The 23156-nt window shown below is 47.6% G+C and overlaps 1 protein-coding gene across 1 annotated transcript in view; it reads left to right on the forward strand.

Moving 5' to 3' along the window:
• The first annotated feature begins 6136 nt into the window (after positions 1-6136).
• Positions 6137-23156, forward strand: part of crim1 (cysteine rich transmembrane BMP regulator 1 (chordin-like)) — a 33020-nt gene continuing 16000 nt past the window's right edge. Inside the window, exons 1-5 of the mRNA XM_068721511.1 lie at positions 6137-6801; positions 10697-10858; positions 11163-11336; positions 19249-19491; positions 22860-23039. Coding sequence (XP_068577612.1) covers positions 6504-6801; positions 10697-10858; positions 11163-11336; positions 19249-19491; positions 22860-23039 — 1057 coding nt within the window. The 5' untranslated portion in view covers positions 6137-6503. The remainder of the gene's footprint in view (positions 6802-10696; positions 10859-11162; positions 11337-19248; positions 19492-22859; positions 23040-23156) is intronic.

Genomic DNA, 23156 nt, shown 5'->3' on the forward strand with positions numbered 1-23156 from the left:
TAATGAGATTCTATTTGATGAGCTAAAGTGCAATCAGAATACTTGTTTTTGGGGGAAGATAGGAGGGTTTATAATTCAGTTGTTCTGACTTCTTACTGGGTTAAAAAAAAGAAAAGGAGAGTCAGACAGCTGAGAGGAGAAACAGGGACACAGTCCACAAGACCATAAGGATTACATGGTTGAAGACATCAGTGCAGTGACAACCGGACCTACTCACAGAGGTCAGAGTTATGATACCAATTGACTAGTTTGATACATAGTATATCAATAACATATCAGAATAGAAGCAAAGACACAAATGGACTAAATGTAGTAAAATGGGTCAAAAGATGACGTGTAATGTAAAAGGAGTTGCTTGTAGTGACATGCCCACAGAGAATTATCAGCTGACTGATGCAGTTTAAGCATCGCTCAGCTCGTTGTTTTTACTTTTCTGACCCACACCTCGACTGTTCTGCTTCAGTCAGTGTTGTTTTCAGATGTAGCAGTCAGCTATTTTCAATTTAAAACCTGCCGTAAGCAACTAGCTGGTGAACATAGTGGAGCAATTTAGCTGCTAAAGTGCCAAATAATTCCCTTGGGAGTTGGTGGAGACCAAAAGAGAGCTAAAAGGAGAGTGGAAATTACCATCTGTGCCTAGAAAATAACCTCCAGATTACCAATGCTTTGTCTGTGCTTGATGTGTGCATAAGCAACTGTTTTCTCACAAACTTGCCAACAACAACACCTTATTCCCTAGTGGCCAAAATATCAGTTAATGAAGGTTTAACATTATTGTGGACGAAAAGACGATTGGCTGCCTTCATTCTGGATATCTAAATTGTGTTACAATGATATCATATAATATAATGCCATAAAAGATTATGAAATACAAAATCATGTCCATTCATGTCAAACAATGCTCAACATTGAACTACCAAGTACGCTGCTTATGAATATGAACATTTAACCAGAGAAAACTGCACTTCGGGTCTATTGGAAGTTGTATATGAGAACCAAACACACTCACACATGAGCACAAGACAGTTTCAGGTCAATCACATGACAAATGTTTCCAGGCTACACCCACTCAAAGCAGTTTATGACCAGGTAGAAAATCTGGGTTACAGCCTCGCCCCATACTCATTCACTGTAACCGTAGACCTTCCCGAGGCTCACTGGGTCTATGGTCTCAATGATCCCATGTATGAAAGGGAAGATTACACCAGGCAGGTGTTGTGGGAATGGGACACAAGGGTTCTTTTAGGTTCCAATCCTCTGAGGAATTCATCATCTTCACATAGATTTTCAGATTAAAACTTCTGAGAGGTCCACTTAACGTTCCGCCGGAGCACGACAGGGGTGAGCAAGTATGCCACTTATAATTGTCAAACAAGCTGGTGGCCGTTTGCTCTGCGAGGTCGCAGGATCTCACGGTAGAGCGGGATGGAGGGAGAGTGAGAGTGCCCAGAGTTGGGCATAAACTGCAGCCAGAGGATTTGAGCCATGACTGGGAGGGAAGGGTCTGGGTCTGAGTCATGATGACTCCTGATGCCAATCGAACCCAGAAACCTTATGTGTCATTGCAGTGCTTTTAGAAAGTGTTGATGTAGTTGGTAAGAGAAAATGTTGTACGTCGACACTGAGAGTGGTGTAAAGTTTATAGTGGACTTGGACTTTGTCACTTTATCCAGGGCTGATATGAGCTCTTCACAGAACAAGACTATACAGCCACACTAGCAATGCTCTGAGGCTGTTCTGAGGCACAGCGGTGCTTTGAGCGAAATGCTATCGCTAGCATGCTGTCGCAATGCTAACATGTTGATGTTCAGCAAATATGATTATCACGTTTACCGTCTTAGTTTAGCATGTTAGCAGCTAGCTATGCAGGTATTTGGTGATAAACCAAAGTATTTGGCAAATGGAAACGTTGACATGATGATGGGGCTGTATAAAAAATTATCACGAACGTTGTTACACTTCATCCTGAGGGGAACACAAATCCATTGGACATTTGACTCTAAATCACAAATATCAACCTCATGGAGCTGAAGGAGAAGTGGGAGGATCACCATAATCATTACAACACATCTTCTAGGAAGTTGTGTGTGCCAATCCATCTTGCAGATGTTGAGATATTTCATAGAATGAGTCAGGAGATATGGTACCTCTGGGTACCATGAATATCTGTAGAGAATTGCATGGCAATCCATCAACTTGTTGTTGAGAAGAGTTGATCAAATATCTATCAGGTACAGGGCTCATCCTCCAACACGTCATCCAATTAAATTAAATCTCATCCGCTTCGGCCTCCTCAACTTAGACAACATTCACGGTGCCTCACAGAGCAGTGATTTACATGTCGATATGTATGCAGAATTTATACTGAAGAAAAACTTGTGCAGAGCTTCCGCAGAGCCGCAGAGATGGTTTGCGGAACTCGCAGAAAGCTGCAGAGACGTGCCGCACACCTCCGGGAAAAATGTGACGACGCGCCAGGCAGCACTGACGCTGCAGAAGTTTGATTGGACAACATGGGAGTTGTGTTAGGTCCGACTTATCTGGAACTACTGAATCACACATATCAAATAGATCGAAGAACGCCCGACGAAGGATTTTAAAATCGTGAGTCCAAATCAATATGCCACAAGCAATCCGCCGCACTACTATGTATCCCTGCACAAAACGCATGAGTATAAATCAGGCATTAGGATGGACAGCTCAGTAGATGACCGGGCATCTGCTTAGATTTATGTCCTCTCCCCATTACCTCACAGAAAACAGCCAATTCACAGACTACAAAGACAAAGTGGAGAACCTAACCCTCAGGCCTGGTTGAACCCACTGAACCCTTTAACGTTCAAGCAGAACTGCTTTGAGGCAGAACAAGATGGGAGAGGGGGGGGGGGGGGGGGGGTAGTTTCGTATCACTGCTGCTGTGATGACTCTGCGAGGCAGGGAGAAAAAGACAGCAGGAGACCTGACGGTGTCAAAACACATTATTATAGTCCCTGCACGAAAAACAGCAACTGGACCAGACCTCACAGAGAGAACAGAGTGAGGGAGCAGAGAGGCAAAAGAGAAGGAGTCAAGGACAGAGGACAAGAGAAGAGGACGGCATTGATTGAAAGAAAAGAAATCCTGCAAGACGCGCTACTCTTTCTGTTGGACTCCTCCGAATGTTTCCGAACTCCGTCTACGGAGGTCCAAACAAATGAAGTGAGAGTGAGTCCCTTTGGATGGCAACAATGGAAAAGAGAAGTGGTCATCTCTGTCGATTATTACCTCAATTCACTGTACAACCGGCTGTTTCTAACAAAAGGCATTGTGTTGCTCATCGCTTTGGCTGAATTTCTGAAAAGTGTTGTTTTGTTCACACCTCTTTCTCATGTATCTCATGTTTGTGGCTGCTTGTATAAAAAAGACACGATGACATCATCTGCTCTGGGTTTGAAACAGGCCATTCATTAGTATCTATACTTTGCTCACTACAGTAAATGCTCCATATTTTCCCAGTTTAGTAGACGTCTGAATGGCTTTGAAACTCTTTCAACTGTCAGTATGCATTGCCATTATGCCCCCTCGCCCTCATTCCTCACCCCCCCACCACCACCCCTTGGCCCGGAGCTGCAACGTATGATTCAGTCCAGCACCATGTGCTCGCAGATAAGCTAAGCAAGGGCGATAACCAGCACTGCACACTGATCCTCAGGGAAAAATCCCAGAGCACATCCTGGGGACTTGTAATCAGGTGGGCCGCACGCTGTCCTCTCGACATGCACTTCACACTCCACGTCACACTCCACATTCGGCACACTCCTCAGCCTCGCATTGCTGCTGCCGGTGAGCTCACCTCCAAACCATCATTCACACCCATCTAAATCCCAGAAACGCCTCCTCACCACCAGCCTGACGCCTCCACAGCAGGCGGTTGTAAATTAGCTGCCTGTGGAGGGGATAGAGTAGAAGCAACAGGGGGAGACGACAGGCAGAGGTCATCCAATCTCTGGGTCAGATCTCACAGACCGTGACCCCTGAGTCTTATGGAGGCAGGGATTGATCATGCCCACCTGGACCTGGTTCCACAAGACTGAATGACAATCATCACACCACAGACTCCAATGTAAAAAAAAAACAGGGAAAGCTGGTGCCCCTCCTGCTGTGTTTTGCCAGGGATCTGTGACTCCAAGCATGATTTGCACACATAAGCTACTGTTGTAGCGGATTGTGCTCTGGCTTTAGTGAACATGGCACTCAACAAATCCAATTAGCTTAGTTAGGGGGCGACTTCGGCCCTTGTTTGAAATTAAAAACAAGGCATAAATGATGAATAATGTCACTGTGATGTTCGACGCCAAACTGAACAATAGGGCAGTTTTCCAAATGCCAAATTCACATTGACACAGGGCATATGCTCCGAGTGAGTCTAATGAGGGTGTATTCTTCTTTGGTCCCCGTTATTGTATTGTTGATCGCTTCCCCTGCTTCCCCCGGTGCCCAACTGAGATTTGCATATCTAATTACTAGTATAGATAGATAGGACCATAAGGTGCCGCGGTGACCTTTCAATTGGCAAAAACAAACCTCTGGTCCGTGATAGCAGGATTATGGGGCCTCTGAGAGCAGCCAGCTGGCCCCTGTTTGAAAGCCCATTGCCCAGGCAAATAGGTCAATGCCGCTGTGCCACAATCTCTGCAAGTGAATGGAAACCGAAGTCCTGGTCTGATCTGTCGTCAACCAACAGTAAGTGTCCCGGCCAGCGGTCAACGGGTCGGCCCATTTGACAAGAGCTATAAGGAGGGGATGAAGCGAGGGAGGGGGGGGGGGAGAGCTGGAGGACAAGAGCCGAGTTGTGTTGCAAGCGCTGATTATGCGTGCTGTGGGGCTTGTTTCCTGGATGTTGTGTTTGTGTTGGAGCGGGTGGATCCAGGCAGATGTTGCAAATGAAGGAGGTGCTGTTGTGTGTTGTGGTGAAAAATCATCCCGGACAACATCTGATTGGTGTTTGAAGAGGACATGTTTCCAAAAACCTAAAGAAAACATCCTCACACTTTTAATACACAATGTCTATTATCGTGTAATTTACTTTCCAGTAATTGTTATTAGTTTCTCAGAGCCGGCAGCCAGCTTTGTGTAAAGCCGACCCAAGTGTTACCATCACACTTGACTGCTTCTGAAGACTACATGATCTGTCACCGTGGGAAAAAAAACTGTCGGCTTTGCTCTTGCTCACTTTGTGCAGCAGAAAAGGTTGGGGTTTTTTTTGTTGCTTTCTCTAGGTTGTCAGTGTGTGTGGCACTGACACAATCAGCCTCCAGCTGTGCCCACTGTCCACACACACACACACACACACACACACACACACACACACACCATCCATCTGCCAGTGGAAGCACACAAACACTGCTTCAACAAACATGAGATGACCTTTTGACTTTCGAAAAAAAAAAAGAAATACAGAGTCGGACACCTGCAAACACAACTGAGCACGCACTCATCCGCACACAAAAGGTATAAGGCTGTGGAATGATATACAGCCGTGGTCGTGTTTGATCATGAGGCTTTGACAGAGTTTATGGCTGTATTGTTGAACAGAGGCGGAGAACAATTAGGGGGTTGGTGACAAGAGCCCTGCTGTAAATGCTCTCTGTGGCACAAAAGACATCATCCTAATGAGGGAGGGAGTGTATAGACTATATGTTGTATTCTTATTGTATTGCCATGGGTTCATACAGGCTACTTTAATGAGGTGAATTATAGCCTAACCCCCTTTATTGGTGTGTTCATATTGTAATAGTGTGACATAAAGCAAGTACTGAAGAAAATACGAAAAGACTGCTTTATTATGTTTCAAGTATTTCAAATCCGTTTTTCAAACTAATAAATAGCTTTTACGCGCAAAAAAATGTCAGTGATTTACAGAAGATGACGCAGAAAAGCAACTTGCATTCAAGCACTAAGAGTTGCATCATTGCGCAACACAGAGACGAGTTGCCGAGCGGGGGGGACACATCAGTTCAAAATCCTCCCTCCTATCGCTCCCTGTGACTGGTCGGTGCCTGTGTCAGTCAATGGGAGGGGTGCACCGCTAATTTTCTATATGCCTGTATGACAATTTAAGAGCCAGATTGCGTTCTCGTGCGTCGCTGTCAGCAGCAGCAAGCCTCACTGGACGTCGACAGCCTCGGTCCTGGATTCGTTACTCAGACGAGACGCTCGAAGACGTGCGTCTACCTGCCTGTACGCTGAACCTTTGGACATCGCTGCCACTTAAAGCGCATCCGCACACTTCAGTCTCGTGGTATTTTTTATTTTTTTTTTGCTTCTGGAGTAGGCTGCGGGTGTGTTAATTCAGCGCGCCCGAGGGAAGGCACATCACAAAAAAAAAAAACTTTAAGGAAGACTTTTTTGCAACTTTGTAGTGTGCATCGCGGTGACTGCATGCGGTTGGTCATCTGACAGAAGCGGACTATTTCTCTGGGAAACTTAAATAGAAAGCTTTTATTTATTTATTTTTTAAAAACATGTTCAGCAAGTGCTCCGTTGTGTTATTGAATGTCCTTTTTCTGGTGCGTGCGCTCTCGGCTCACGAGTGCACGCCGTGTAATCTCCGCACTTGTCCCGTCAAAGCGCCACACGGCTGCGAGGGTGGCCGGACCCTGGCCAGGGATCCGTGCGGATGCTGTGACCAGTGTGCCCGGCTGGAGTGGGAACCCTGCGGCGGACAGGACTGGGCGCACGGCTACTGCGCCCTGGGGCTGACCTGCGCCTCTGTTAACAAAACAGGAGCAGCCGCGATCCCTGAAACTGGAGTATGTAAAGGTGGGTAGTGTCTTTTTTTTTTTTAATGAAATCACAGTCAATTAATTTGGTAGGCAACCACCCCCTTTTCTTTTAAGCGGCTTGAAGGCATCACTATTCAAATGTCAGTTAAATCCTGACTGCAGTGACTGTGTCAGTGTTTACCTCGTCTCTGGCTGCCTGGAGCAGCTCCCCAGGTCTGAGGGGCTCTTGACTGCCATGAGAGGAGTCATGTTCAACTACTCTTTCTTTCCCTCCTCAAAGCTTCATTCACTCTCTGCTCACAGCCGTGACAATACGTTTTGGAAGCAGTGATTTGGCACCAGGTTGCACTTCAGCTTTAGTGGGCTCTGTTCTCTTTTGCTTTACGACTCAAAAGAGGCATGAATAAAAAAAGAAGGCAGTGAATTGAAATAAGACCAAAAAAGTATTGTTTGAATTAGTGTGAATTCTGGATTACCCATGGCATGACCGACAGTGATGACTGCGTTTTTTGCCCCTTTCTTGTCTGTATTGATTACCACCAGCACCGTTGCTAAAATCTCCTGCAGATTTTCATTCGCAGTCTTGTGAATCCCCAGTGTTCTGCTGATCTCTTTCTGCCGAGCCAAACTTATGGATGTGCTCATTTTATGCACAACTTTCTGAACGTCAAAGTAATGTGTAGGGGGTCAGGTTCCTCACAGTGAATGCAGTAAGTAGCAATGGCCTTCCCCTGAGGAACAAATAACCCACCCACTCAGCGCCTCCACCTGCACTTTGTCCAGCCTGTTTCTGGATGATTGAAATGGACTGACGGGACTGTAGGAGAGAGTAGGCAGCTCTCAGTGGGTGTCTGGATGGCCTGACCCTGCCCTCTTACCATCCCTCCGTGGGGTGGTCCAAGTCAGGGCTCCAGGCAGGAGGGTCTTCTGGGGGTCCCAAGCCCAAGACCATCCCAGGAGACGCTGCTGCTGATTGTGCCCCGTGCACAGGTTCGGCTGGCGCCTGGAGGACAGCTTCTCGGCAAATTAACAGCTTTGGAGCGAGTGGCAGACCTAATGGCTCCTCTGATTGAGCGGTGCCTCTTCTGGTCCTCTCGCTTCAGGGGCCTCGGAGCACGCTGCTGACCCCTAAATCAGACACACGAACACACACACACACACACACAATCTCAATATCCTAGAGGGTCTATAGGTGGGGGTAAATCAACACCTCCCGGTGTGTTTTCAGAGGCCACAGTAGGCAGGCTGCTGGAGGCTGATCCCAGATTTCCCTCTTCAAGCTGCAAGGGTCTTAAAGTGATTAGACTCGCAATCAGGAGTAAGGGGTAAATGTTTCCGCTCTCCGATCCCCTGCCTTTCTGCTCACAGTTTTGATTTTCTGGGTGGTCGGAATCTGTTATTGTGGAGACGGAGCAACCTGTGACAGGTGACATATTGCATATTACGTGAGGAGTGCACCGTGGTGACGCATCAGCACCAAGTTTTTAAACTTCTATTGTCGATACGATTGGAACAACTTGTTGGAATAGCTAGCATGATGCAATTTTCAGGGCTCCTGTGGTCAAGGTTGAAACTGCAATAGTCGTTGAGCATGTGTTTTCCAGACCTGGAAATATAATGTAAGATACTGGTTTCTAAAAAAGAATTGGAAATGGGCTGGAGAGAAACTGTTCACTGCTGAAGCATTTAAATCCAGGCGCTGCTGCCATTTATTAAGGTATAACAACCAAAAAGAATCTCTTGAAACGGTTGTAGCGTCCCATAAATAATACCTGTGGTATTTAAATCAGGGAATTCTCATGAGGGAATTTGGCTCTTGAACAGTGAACAAGTGACTCAGATGTTGCAGCCTCAGGTTGTAGGTTGAGTAACTCAGGCACCTGCTCTGGGGCAGAGTTATCGGGGGGCCTGTCACCTTGTCATATTTTGCTTCAGCGACCCGCCTGTCAGCTCGGTGACACCGTTCAGTCTTTAAAGCTGAATTATTTGTTTTGATGCTCTCATTGTATTCTCATTGTCTTGTCCTCCCACGCAACTTTCCACCAGCTCCACAGGCACTTAACATACCACGTAACAGAACGTCTATCTTACATGGACGCAATGTCCACTCGCATGCCTTCTATTTCTCCCTTCCTCTGGTATTATCTAATGTTTCAAAGACTTCCTTTTTAGCTCACTATCAGCCAGAGGGCCTCTAGAGGTCAGCTTTCTCATCCCGGCCCTGGATGCCAAGACAAGCCGTCTCAGCGGCAGAGAGAGGAATCCCCCTTGGGATGAGGTTATAGACCTTGGCTAGAGTCATGCCAGGCCAGATAATAGATAGCATGCCCAGACCAGAGCAGGGTCAGGACAAAGGGGGGGACTAGGCTGAGGCAGACCAGCTTAGAACAAGCTAGGCTGACAGGGGGTCAAGCACAAAATGAGTTAATGAGACACTGTCTTTAGTGTTCAGCCTTTCATTCATTGTTTTGACTTCCACCTAATTTTCTACATGCCAGATTTAGCACTCCGCACAGACAGGCAACCCTGCCACCACCACCTCAAATGAAAATACCCTCCCAGGCACAGGAAAAGCCTCTGGATGGAAAAAAAAAAAATAAAAAATGTGGAGCTGAGGATCATTTTAAGGTGAAAGGAAATCACAGGGAAAGTTTTGGTGCGGTTTGTTCAAAAGGCTGCTTGTGTGTCGCCGGGCCGTCTGGGAGAGCTATTAACAGCACAGGCTGGCTAAAGGTAGCGTTACCTTTTACTATAGTGCTTGTGAGCATCACCAAGGAGCCCTGCACACAGCCAACCTCAACATGGGGAAAGGGTTTGCTTTCTTCTACAGTCACATTGATCCACTTCAACTGTAAGATATGTTCCAGAAAGAGTCCCACTTTTTCTAATAATGAAACATCTATTTTAAATTAATATGGATAAACATGTGCGTTGTATTACGATTAACGGCTTTTAAAAGCAAAGCCAAGGAATTCCATTTGTTTCCAGTCACTTTGAGTCGTCATGTTATTGTTTCTCTGAATCCCAACAGAGTGAAACTGATTTTCATTTTAAGAGGCTTTTTTTTTTTTTTTTTCCAGGTGGGATTACCACAGTAGTCCGATAAACATACCATGAGGCGCTAGCGTTTGCGTTGGATAGCTAAACCTTTTCACCGGACCGTTTCCTCTGTTGGCGGTGTGTAGAGAAGAAAGCCAGAGTATTATGATAAGCTCCGATCGGGCTTCCACGCTGTTGATTGAGGCCTGGGAGCTAAATGCCTGGCAAAGGGTTACTCGGGGTTACAGTTTGTCTCATCCTGTTTACTCTGCTGCCACTCTTAGTGGAATTGGGCAACTGTGAAGGAGGGTAATTCGGGGGTGCAAATATGCGTTTAGTCATGCACGCATGGGAAAGGAACACTATGGGCGATGTGTATGTTAAGACGCATTGCTCTCTCGGACATTCCTTCCTATGGTGAAGTTCGGTCCAAGTTGGGGCGAAGCCTCAAGGTGCCATCTCGCTAGGCGAAGGAACAATAAGTTGTGCAAGTGGCGTTGATACAGAAGAGGCGTTCCAGCGGCCAGCAGAGATGGAAACCCTGGGAGGGCCCCATGCTGTGGAACAAAAGCAAACAAATGGGCTCAATGGCCGAAGTAGCGTGGCACGACGAGGGGGGAGGAGGGATGGCAGCCCAGAAATACACTAGTCGCTTCAGTAATGGTGGTGCCAGGGCAATGTGTCGCAACCGAAGCTGTAAGCTGGCTAACCCTTTCGCACTTTCGGGAAAAGAAATCTTGGTTCTTGGCACATTTTAGCTTGCGATTACGCTTTATCTGTAACTCTGCCCAGTGTCTCTTTATTCCCAGTGAAAAAGGACCAGTCCAAGTGAGAAATTCATGATCTTCCCCTACCCTAATGTCCTCCGTTTCCCTCCCCCCCTCCCCTCGCAGCGCTCCCCTCGCATCCAGAGGCAGGCCTGGAGGACGAGCGCTGTCCCCTGATGACAGGCTGCGAAAGAGCCGGAGGTCAGTGCGTGTGCGATGCCCGCCACTCCTGCTTGGGCTCTTTCGTCTACCCGGACCAGGAAACCTGCATGAAGGCCAGCAAGTCAGGTGAGCCCTGTCCTCCCATCACACACACACACACACACATGTTGGAAACACTAACGCATGCACACACACGCGCACAGAATCTGAGTCAGAGGGAATAATACTGTCCATTGAGAAGAGCTAATCCATAGCAGATGTGGCTCTGAGGTGACTAATGCTACTTGCATATCATAGTGATGACACACATGCTAAGACTATGTGTAGTGGTCCCCCACTCACCCTTGAGTGGTGCCATTGTCTGTGACTCATTGATGACTGTGGTTTGTGTGTGTGTGTGTGTGTGTGTGTGTCCACGACGGGATTTCAGAGGGTCGAAGGCACGAGCACCGGGAAAGACACAGAGAGAAGTATGTGGGACCATCCAACCCGGCCTGCATGTTCTCTGGGTGTAACCTGACCACCGAGGGCTGTGTGTGTGAGTCTCAGAGCTGCCACCACCACTTCGCCTACATCAACCGCAGCCAGTGCCAGGAAGCCGCAGGTAACCCTCACATGAACCTGCAACTAGATCTGACAAACCACACAGCAGCCAACCAGCAGCTTCCCTTCCCTCATTTAGTGTCGAAATGCTCGGATGTTTACCCGAGTCTGAAGTTTCTGCAACTGCATTGTTACTTTACAACAGGATTTTATCATTCAAAGCCCATGCTAAGTATAAAGATTGATATAGCAATGTATGTTACAGCTTTGCCCTTCTCTTGGACAAGTCACCACTCTGAGTGGAACATAGAATTCCTTATGTCTCAGCCCATTATGTGTGACAGGAAGCACATTGCCGACGTCCAATGGAGACCGTGTGACTCTAGATGGGGTTAACTTTCATATAAGGCAAAGGGTTCCTGTAAAGATCAAGTGCTTAAGACTTTGTGTGTGATTGTACAAATGTATCTTACCTGAATATTTACATCGAGTCACCGGGAAAGCTTAACAGGCACATAGCATAAAGTACTGCACTTTATGACACAGTGGGAAAAAGCAAAGGGGGAGGAGGTTTAGGGAAAGAAAGAGGCCGATGGAATGAAAAGAAAACAAGAAGGAAAGACGGAAGGTGTGAATCGGACTGACAGAGTGGCAAAACCAGGAAAAAGTCTCCACGGAGTGTCAGATGGATGCTTGGAGAATCCCTTGAATGATGTGTGAGAATACAAGAATGTGCGTTCAGCTCCACTCTCAGCACCCTCCGTGATTGACACGTCCGAGTGAAAAATGTTATTGGCACTGAGAGTTTAGCTTCCTCATTTGGACTGTGAGGTGTCTTGGTAGAGAGACAGGCGCAAAGTGGCGGCTTCCTCCTGACTGACACATTGCAAAATGGGACAGGTCTGCCACTGAGTGAACTCACCGAACCTCCGTGGATGTTGGGTGAACTTGGTGAACAAGGAGGAAACTGGAAAACCTTCCTGACTCCTGAAGAACAGTGGCCCGCGGCTGTAGTTAACAGATCAAGTCCGAAGCCTGCGACTGTGACTGTTCTTTATCTTCACGCTGCTCCCCTTTGATACTCTCTTTGAAATGTACTGACATTTCAGACGAAGAACGGCTATCAAGATAGACAAAAACGGTGTCTGGCAACGTGTCACAGTGACATAGTTGAGATTATTTAGTCTGCGAATATCACGGCGGTTATTCCACAGCGTTTACACCGGAGCTGTGAGGATGTTCTCGATCAGTCCATCCCACAGGAAGCGTGTTCATCCAACCTGATATTGTTCAGACGTAGAATAATTGAAGTCTAGTGAAAGATATACCGCTGGTTCTCTGTTTTGTAACTCCCTCGTCTGCAAAGCCGACGGTGACAGTTTAAACTCACACCAGCGAAAACTGTAAACAACATTTTTCAGCGGCTTATGAGTTCTCACTGCAACACACCCGCCCTTCTGATGGCCCCTCATTAAGTAAGAGACCAGGATGTGTGCGACTGTTGTGTCTGCAAGTATGCATGTGGAAAGATGCACACACGTGGTTGCATATAATCACGTGTGTGTTTGCGCTGTCTGTGTGTGATAATTATCTTGTTTGTCTGGAGAGATTCCCCCCCCCCGACCAGACCGGGACTCTGTGGTTAGGATCTTATTCGCTCAGTCCTGCTGGACTCCACGGAGACTGCGTCCATCAACCACTCGTTGTCTTTAGACACGAGCGGTTGTCAAGAAGAAGCAAATGCATCCTCTAAACCTGCTCCCGGGGCGTGAAAGCTCCTCTAACCGCCCTTCACACACACACACAGCAGACCTCGTGTCCCAGCATCAGTCGGAACCATAGATCCTCCTCTCCAGCGAGCTCGCATATGGAAATGGTTTGACCATTCACGTTCCCTCTGACTCACTCGGCGGTCTTGTTAGTTCACCCCTCCCCTGTGACACAGTCTGATCTGTTAAAACTCAACATTTTCTCTGCCTCACCAACTGTTGGTGTTCAATCTGCTAATGTTGCCTCGTGTTGTTTCAGCGGAGATCCTGTTCTCTGCCGGTATTCAAGACACTGATGTAATTTGGCTGCAAAACATTCAATCAGAAGCAACGGATGTAATACCCACATGTCAGGGAAAGAGGATGTGATAAGTAGAAGAGAGGGAGGGGAGGGGGGGGGGGGGGGAGGCAGACGCAGGAAGATAAGAAAACACAAGTAAGGCTGACCATTTTGTTGAGGTATTTGTGTCAAGTACAGGCCTCAGGGCCTTGGTAGGGTGGTGTTTGGTCATTTTACTCTCTAGGATTGTTTACATATTTCATTTATGATAAGACTCCTAACTGTTATTTTAGAGGAATTCCCCTGCTGTTGCTCACAGATGGAAAAAAGCTGTGGCATTTTGGAAGTGTTTAGGTGATTCATACAACCGGCATCACTTAATACTAACATTTGCTCGGAATTAGTGACCGTTGAAAACCCAAGCAATGCAGAAGCAGTCGGGTTGTCTGCGTACTAGCTCTTGCAGACTGATAGTGGCGATAGAACAGAGTAAACTACGTCCCTCACAGGAACGTGGAAGTTCACGGGCGGTTCATCAGACGGGGGGGGGGAGCGGTGCCCACTATGATTGCATGGCACAAACTGAGCTTGCTCCCACAAATCTTCCCACCTTTGCCCCCCCCCCCCCCCCCCCTCTGTTCCTGCCCCTCTCTGCCCCTTGCGAACGAACCGTTAGTTCTGCTCGGCTGCAGTCTCTTTGTGGCGGAGCTATTACTGGCCGAGCCAGACCGCCGCCGCTGCCGCCGCCGCCGCCGGCTGGCAGGAGCGCGAGACGTCTCAGCGCTGTGTGTTTGTGTGCCGTCTGCGGAAGCCGTGGCCCCCTGTTGTACCCCTGCAAGCTGCTCGTTGCCCAGTGTGTGTGCCTATTTGTATGTGTGTGGGTAGTGATTTCAAAGAGGAAACAAAAGTCTTGTGTGGTGAATGAGACAAAGAACTTCCCTTAATAGCATGTTGGGACTGCCGTCTACCCCGCTCACTGCTCGTGGTCTGCGGTTAAACCAAACCAGCCAGCATTAGGCCAGCGGTAAAAGCCAAGACACACACACACACACACACACACACACACACACACACACACACACACACACACACACACACGCACACACGCACACACACGCAACGTCTCAGACCATTCCTGCATGTCCAGCTCTAACCCTCACTCCTTTCACTAAATGTTGACCTGAAACCCCAGACCCCATTCCAACTGCTGCTTGAGTCCCCTCCTTTAGTTCCCAGGCATATTTCATCCATCATCCGCCATTCTTTTCCCCTGAAAGGGAACAAATCCATACAGACATAACTCAACTGCCACGCAATGTATTCAACACCCCAGGTCTCCTATACATTTGCTATAGATTTGCTTTGAGTTATGTTTTGAACTATAGTGTTGCCTGAGTGACAGTACATGTGACAGCTATTCAATTATGTCTCCACTGTGTTTCCCACAGGATTTAGTCAGGCTATGGTGGGTGGGCCTCGGACCCTTCATGAGGGTCCAGGGGAAGGCTCCCCCGGAAAAAATATTTTGTACATTTTACAGTTAAATGCATGAATCTGGTGCACTTTGAGAGGAAAATTAACTTTGCTCTCCTGTAAACAATTTTGAGCTTTTGTTTTAGCAGTGGTGGAGTGTAACTAAGTACATTTAGGCTACTCAAGTACTGTACTTATCCACTGTATCGCAGAAGAAAATATTGTACTTTTAACTTTACTGCATTTATTTGACAATATTAGTTACTAGTTATACAATACAATAATTATATTTGTAATTTTGGTACTTGAAGTATATTTTGATGCTGAATACTTTTACTTCAAACTGAGTATTTTCACACTGTGCTGTAGTAAATAATTGAAACATGAAAACATTGGTCGTATAAATATGAATGGTGACGACGCGGCAAAAAGTCACGCTCGCAAAGCATGGTAAACAAGACGCGGTGAATGTTTTTACGGCGGGTCGCCGACACCAGATCGCGCACTGCGGACAGGCTGTCCTTCCGCCGCAGGACGAGGGCCCCGGAGCGCTACGTTCATGGCCCCTGAATGTGTCGCACTCCGGGCTAAGGGCTGCTGTAAAGCTCACACGGCTGAAGTCCTGATCCACTTTCACTTTCGGTGCCAAACAAGAGCCAGTGGAGGAAATGCGCACGTAGAGAGCCAGCCAGCCAGCCCACCCGTTGAGAATTGTAAAAAAATATTTTCAGTTCATAATAAACTATGGCGGCGTAAAATAGACTATGGCGGGCCGCCACAGTCTTAAATAATTAACGGGAAACACAGTGCCCTGTGCGTTATGTTCAGCAACCTGGAGCAGAGCGTGTTCACCCTTTCCATAAGCATTTTGTGCCTGATATAACGATTAACCATGCCTAGTGTCGATCACTAAGGAACTCACCCTTTAGCGAGATAGAAGTCCCTCACGCTTCACGGTCATTGGCCTAATCTTATTGGCCATCTGACGGCAAGGGGAAAGGGTGTGTTTCAATGGAATGCACACATGCTATGTACACTTGCTGTGCACACACACAAAACACATGAAGAATCTATGTGCAAAATGTGCACCTACATGTGGACATACTCATTACCTCACCCAAACATGCTCATTGACAGCTGCCAGCGGTGTTACTCGGGACACTGAGATCACGGGCTTCATCTGCAAATATTTAGCCAAAGAGCGAGAGAGCGAGGCGTGCAGGCAGCAGATGCAGGCCTGCCGGCTGCTGCGTGCTTTCGCCCGTCTACCTCAAGCTTCAGACCATGGTGTGAAGTTCCAACAAAGTGTTTCGGCCTGGTGACCCCCCCCCCCCCGTCGGTGCCTTTTGGCCCGAACCCCCCTCCCAGACCTGCTCCTGGTCCTCACACACGTGTATACTCACACGCGCGAATACACACACACCGTGAACAATGGCGACTTCTCTCGGCTGTAACTGCTGTGGGCACCGGGCCACAGCTTTACGTGAGAGACGGCCCCGATGTGTCCCTTTTTTTGCGGAGCAACTTTATAAAACCTGAGGACAGACCAGAAACCCACGGAGGGCAGCTGGACTGAGACAGCTTTGTTCTCCGCTGACTTGCTTCCAAAGTCAGTCGGTGAACAGAACTCACATTGTGCGCATTTTCCATGAGTAAACTCAGGCTGTCAACACAGCCTCTTCTGCACGGCGGAGCCGCTCTGGTTCAAGGAAAGACTGCGCTCCTTGTACCCGGGCTTGAAGGGAAGAAAAACCCATTTAGATAGGAGGTGTTTTTCTTTATTCAATGAGCTGCTGAGATGCCAGAAATATGCATTGTTAACAAAAGAGACCATTCTGTGGTAATTAAGCAATTTCCGTATATCCCACCTCTTGCAGATTTGTCTCTGTGTGTGTGTGTGTGTGTGTGTGTGTGTGTGTGTGTGTGACTGTTGCAGGTTGTGCATTGAGGTCAAAGGTTCTCCATTCTTTGCTATACTACAGTTTTTGAAGAGCACATATTCCCTAATCTGCAGAGAGAATTTATCAAGCATACCAAATCAGGCCTTTTGTGTTTGTGCAGGCTGGAGTATGGCCAGCATTGTGATACAAGATTGGTTCTGTGGTTGCTGACTCTCTAATTACAACCATTTATGCTCAGAGATAGAACACAAACAGCACAGGATAAAAATCCAATGTTGCTGCTGACTTTTCCCATCCTCTCTGTTTGCCTATTGTGCTCATGAATGTGCCAGCTAGAAAATGATATTAATTGGACCTGCAAGGGCTGGAGCATTTCCACGGATGGATACAATTCTATTCATTTGAATGACAATGGTATGTCTGCCAGCTGCTTTTCCCAGCGCACTCTAACCCCAGTCATTATCACAACTGAAGGAGTAATCAGCCTTCTCTACAATACACAGAAAGTGTTTGTCAGAGCAGAACGTTGTAGAAGATCGTCCCAGGGCATTTTCTTTGGCTTCGAGCGGTGTAAGGTTTTCATATGCAAAACCGGTCTTCAACTGAGCAGCAGCAGACTTCGTTAGACTTTATTGGAAGTAAAACATTCACCAATCAGCGCTTCCAACTGAAGTTTATTTAACTCCATCTTAGGAATTAGGCCAAAACCCGTTAAAAGGGTTGTAGCCTCCCTTAATTCAGGGGCTTTCCCTTCATTTTCTATGAGACTATTCAGCTACAAAGTTTATCAATGAGAGCTTTGTGGCGGTCCTCACTGTTCCCAGGTTGCTTGGGTAAACAGTACAGTACAGATACCTCACACTCCTGCTCTATTTATCTGGAGCCAGAAAAATTCAACGTTTCCCCTTATCCTCAATTTCATCTGTCAGAAGTGTTACCCCCACCCACCAAAATACAGCAGCCGCAGTCATGCAGCCCCTTTCCTCCATGCTTATTCTAGGTCAGGTAGGCATCAAACGGGCACTCAACCGAAACGTCGGCAGAGCATCAGGTCTTAAAGAGTTTGACGATATACAGTATGAATTAGAGGGTCTGGCTCTGGAGTTGAGGACTGGCAGAGCAGAATCATTATCAGGGAATCAGTAGTCTGGACCCCGACCTGCTCACCGGTTCAGTTCCCCACATCTTGTGGCAAAACCCAGAGGGATCCATTTACAGGTCTTCAAATGTCAGGGATGAGGTACATCCTCTGAGAGACTCATGTTGCACCGTGGAGCCGGGGCCGGTCTGGGAAGACCATCAAGAAAACTCGGCTTCAGGGGAAACACTACCGAAAACCCCAAGCGCTGTTATGCAACCTCTGCCTATATCAGTCTCTCTCCTCACAAACCATATGTATGCAAAGATTGTCAAGTATTCACCATGACCAAGTCATAACTAACTTTCTAATAAGGCAGCCATTTGTTGACACATTTTCTCCTTTAAATGTCAGCGATGATTTAAACTAGATAACCAGATTTTCCTCTTTGTCGTCCATAATTTCTGCACGAGTTAAAGCCGCTGTCCCACTCTCACTCTCAGCTGTCAGAGTGCGACCGAGTGTGTATCTACTGTGTTTTCAGCAGGAGATCAGAGAAATTGCTCAGTGATTGACAATTACAGGACGTGAATCTGCTCTCCCCAGTCCTTCTCTTCTGCCTGCACTGTATACATTACAGTGACACTGAGAACCAAAATAAACACATCCCTTTGGTTTGGGTAATCCGATCTCTGTAAGGTAGCTACTGTTCTCACACAATGGCTGTACAGAGGGGCGCTCCACTTTTCTTTTCCTGAACAGGCTCCAAAATACACCCCTGAGCCCCTTGCCCAGATTTCCAGTACCCCTGCACCTCTTTCCCCTTTAACAAGGGGGTATCAGAGCCATTATGTTGGCTCTGGCAAATGAAAAGACAAACACATCCTGGTATGCTAAGTGAAGGGGAGATTCTAAACTGGCAAGAAGAAAAGCTCTGTTGAAGGTTGGCTGGTATTAATGACTGGTTTTAGAGCGCGAGAGGCTGTTTGGATTGCGAGCCCGGCTGGGTGGGATCAGACGCCCGTAGACAGGATGTGCACGGAGCCTTGTCGTGTCTAGAGCGCCGCTCTCACTTCTCTGACAGGATGCTGCGAAGCTGTCACGGGCTGAAGTGGGGGGGGGGAATCTGATGACTGTGCCGCGGTGTGTGTTGGGGGCACTGTGTGAACTCAGCCTTTAAACCGTAACACGAGTAGCGCTGTTCTAAAGGGTGCTCAACTGACACTACAAGAAGCACACACACACACACACACACACACACACACACACACATGCGCACACATGTGCAAGCACAGAAAAAAACAACAACCTTCCTCCTCTTGGAGAACAGTGTGGGGACTGTCAGAGCCTACAGCAGTTGAAGGTGGCGTTACAGAATGTCTTAAAAAAAGGAAGACAAACTTCCTTTCACTGTACCGAATGCAACATACCCCACCTGTGTCCTAACGTGCATTCATTACTGTGTGTTTCAGAGGAGCTGAGGTGTGCCGGCGTGATGTGTCCTGCTCTGTCAGTGCCCTCCTGCCCTAAGGGTTCGGTCCTGACCAAGAGTTACACGCCCCCTGCCGGCTGCTGCCCCTCCATACTGCCGCAGTGCACTTGCGACCTCCGCGCCTGCCACAAGCTCCAGTGCCCGAGCGGACAGCGCGCCGTGCCGCTCAGCCAGGCCAGCGGTCAGCCAGGAGACTGCTGTGACGTCTTCGAGTGCCAGAAAGGTGATTGCACTGAAATTGCAGAACTGCACAATCTGCTCTGATTGGTCTCCCACTGGGGGGGGGGGGGGGGGGGGGTAGCAATGGCACAGTCGGTGTGAGATTCATCGCCTTTGAGGAAGCAATTATTTTCCTAAGAGTAAGGCTTTCCTCCCTGCTGACCTAATGGCGACAGATGAAAAGCAAAGTTGCTGATTGGATAATTACTGTTGGGCTGTTTATCAGGCTGGACCGCTGCCTGCCAGGGTTAAGACCATCGTTCAAAGACATTTTTCCAGGGGTGTATCCACAATATTTCTATTGCCCGAAGGGATATTACATATAATGGATCTTTTAAAGCAAACTGCTGGTCTGAAGTACACTCTTGTAGCATTTTCTCATCTGGTGAGAAAAGAGACAGGAAATGCAGAAGAGAGGCGAGAGAGAAGCACAAATAGAGAGACCTCAGCGCTCTCTGACGAGGCCCAGAGGCAGCCAGGAGAGTCAGGAAGGCAGGGAGGGGGACCTGTGGTATTGGTCTGTTTACTCTGCGTTCCCAACAAATATTCGCTGTTTTACCAACAGAACAAATTCCCATTCTGGCCCCTCCACATGCATAAATGAGCGCCGTGTCCCGGAATTAATGGACTTAACGAGCCCAGTGACCAGAAAAGTGCTTAGGCTACGAATTTGCTCAACAGAAGTGCAGTGTCAAAGGGTTCCTGTCTGGTCACACGTCCAAAGGGAAAAGGTTCAACAGTTCATTGATGGGAATGCTTTTTATGTGCTCCAGTCTGCCAGTGGGGAGGGTAATCGAGTCCGGCAGGCCAGCGGGGGCTGAATGGCGGCCGTGGGGGCCATGGGATCAGTGTTTTGATAACAAGTGTCTGCTGCTCTTTGGGCCTGGGGCTTGATGCCTTTTGTGCTGCCCCTACCGTCCGTTAGGCCTGCATGACTGCGCGCCGTGTCAGAAAGCTCCACAGACGGGGACATGGCCAAGGACACAAACTAGGCCCCCCTAGTCCTCACCCAAGTCCTGCATTGGTCCCCAAAGCACCGGCTTTGGGGACTGTTGCTGTCAAATACCATGCGTATCCTCTAATGGAAGACCCTTTAACATGACCCCCTTTGTCTTTCCGCTCAGGCTTGGACTGATTAACTTGTTTCCATTGCCCACTTGGCCGACGATAGACTCTTTCCACTGTTGGCTGGAGAATGGCTGTGTCTGAGTGGCAGACCAAACCTGGCAGCACCGTCCTGACCTGATGTCATCCGATGCTACAGATGATCCTGTTTGGTTCCGTTAAGCCGTTGCCTGCCGTTTATCAACACTTGGCTGGCAAATATTCTGCGTATGTCCCCAGTGGTGATCCCCGGACGCGGAGTGGGTTCAGGACTGCACATGTTCTTTTGAGATTTACGCCGGTGTTGAGCAATAAGGCTGAGATCACCACACTGAGGTTCTCAGGGGGATCAGCTTGAGTTCGTTCTGAACACGCAACAGCTATGTCCTAAGACATTGATGAGTGGTTGTTTTGGTGACATAACTTAAACTTGTATTTCTACATTGTCATTTGATAGTCTTGGCTGATCAACAGTATCACTACTATATTGATGTTAATGAATGCCATCATTATTCTTCTCTGGGAAAAGTCGTGTTTCCCAATGTGGTTTTGCTTCATTCGGCTGTAAACCACGAGACGCGCCTGTATGACAGTCTGTTCTAAATGATTTAGACAAGCTTAGGGTCAATGGTTTATGGCCCATCTATCTCCAGAGCCAATCTTCACCTCAAATTAGAGAACACTGAACATCACAAAGCATGACTGGAATTTAGACTCTCTGCCGCAAGTTGTTTTAGGGATTACCATTAACAAACACAGCGGAAATCACATGTGAGCATCCCATCATGTGACTTCCTCTTGCTTCTGTGAGCGTTAAAAAAAGGTTGCCGTGCCTTTTTGACTTAGGGCAGCTGAAGTGCTTATTGCATTTTCTCTGCTTGGTTTTGCTGCACGCAATGCAGGACTGCAGGACTACTGGAGAGACAAAGAGGAAAAAGGCAGAAAGAACGGAACAGAAAGAAAGAGAATAAATGATGAACAAATTCCCCTGCTCTACTTTAAACTTAGTCGGCCCACCTGCTTTGAATCAGAGCGCAGTGCTGGTTGTTGGGAGACATGGGGGTCATCGTTACAGACGAGACTGCGCTCAAAGGTATGGCGTACAGATGCCGCCGTAACCTCCGCCTCTCATTAATAGAAACCGCTGGCCCCACATCTGCCTGCATCTGTGCGATGCATTTGTACTCGCCTAACTGGTGTAGCTACTCCTCGGAGTCTGGAGACTTTCTTACATAACCACATTGCCTCACTCCCCTAATGTTGGAGTGGGTTTGATGAAAATTTGCTGTGCGGTTTGTCAAGATCTTAGAATGTTGAGTCACCCAAACCCACTGCGGTTCGTGTGCCTGTTTGGTCTAGTATTACCGATGTCATGCTGTACTCTGCCTGCTACTCCGGCTCCAAAACTTCCACCATTTGTTTTGAATAATTAACCGTGTCATTTTCATTATGTGGAAATTGCAACTTCGATATCGATATTATGCACACAGACATTCATGCACAGATTCAGCCTTTCGGGGCCAAGTGTGCAATGACCCGGTCAAGGTTTTCCTGTGAGTATTCTGGTCTTTTGCTGGGCCTGTTTGTACACAAGACCAGACCTTTGGTTTTTCCCCGACATGTGCTGTAACTAAGCTCATTTTATTTCATAGTAAAGGGAACGCAGCGGAAAGAGGTTCTAAGTGCTTGGATGCTTTCTGGTAAGCCAGAGCATTGATTCACTCCACCTGCCACCAGCACACTGAGCCCAGATTCTGCCAAAGCCTCAGACCCACTACTGTTTTCTTTTACTCGCCACTGCGAGAGTCCGACGCCTTTTCAAGACTAGATAGATCCCTGTGAAATTCCTCCTCATGGACTTGGCTTGCCTCATTGTCTGATAAATGCCATTCCACCCCACAGGCTTAAGCCATCAGTGTCTGCCTCAGCACTATTTGGTTCAGATAAACATTTCCATCAACAGCAGAAAATGAATGTATGTGTTTATGCATTTTTAATTGATTGTATACAGTCGTGATAGTCCCTCACTGATCAAGCTTGACATTTGTGATTAAAAGCTGCATTTTTCTGACATAAAGTCACGAGGACAAAAATCCTTGTGTTAATCTTTGCACGAATGTACAAATGCACAGACGGACAACGTGACAGGGCACAATGTCCTGTGGTTCAACTGCAGAGTGTGTGTTATACATTAACACACCCACGTGGCTCTCAGCTAAAGGTTGTCAGCGGCTGTCTGATTCCTCTTTTCCTTGTTCTTCTCCTCAGCCTCTCCCAAGTGCGTCCACAACGGGAAGGAGTTTTCTGAGGGACAGGTGTATCGCATAGACCCCTGCTGGCTGTGCCAGTGCCGGGGAGGAATCTCCTTCTGCTCCAAGGCAGAGTGCGCTGAGCTGAACTGTGAAAACTTCTACATTCCCGAGGGCGAGTGTTGCCCCGTCTGCATAGGTACACACGTTTATATATATATATATTTTGTTAAGAATGTGGCAACCTAATTCTTCAATTTGCCAAAACGCTACACTAATGAAATTGGGATGTTGTGATCGAAGCTTTCGAGGTTTG

Source organism: Cebidichthys violaceus, unplaced genomic scaffold (assembly GCF_023349555.1).
Source record: "Cebidichthys violaceus isolate CVI_PGR_0920_01 unplaced genomic scaffold, fCebVio1.0.p SCAF_28, whole genome shotgun sequence".
Taxonomy (NCBI): Eukaryota; Metazoa; Chordata; class Actinopteri; order Perciformes; family Stichaeidae; genus Cebidichthys; species Cebidichthys violaceus.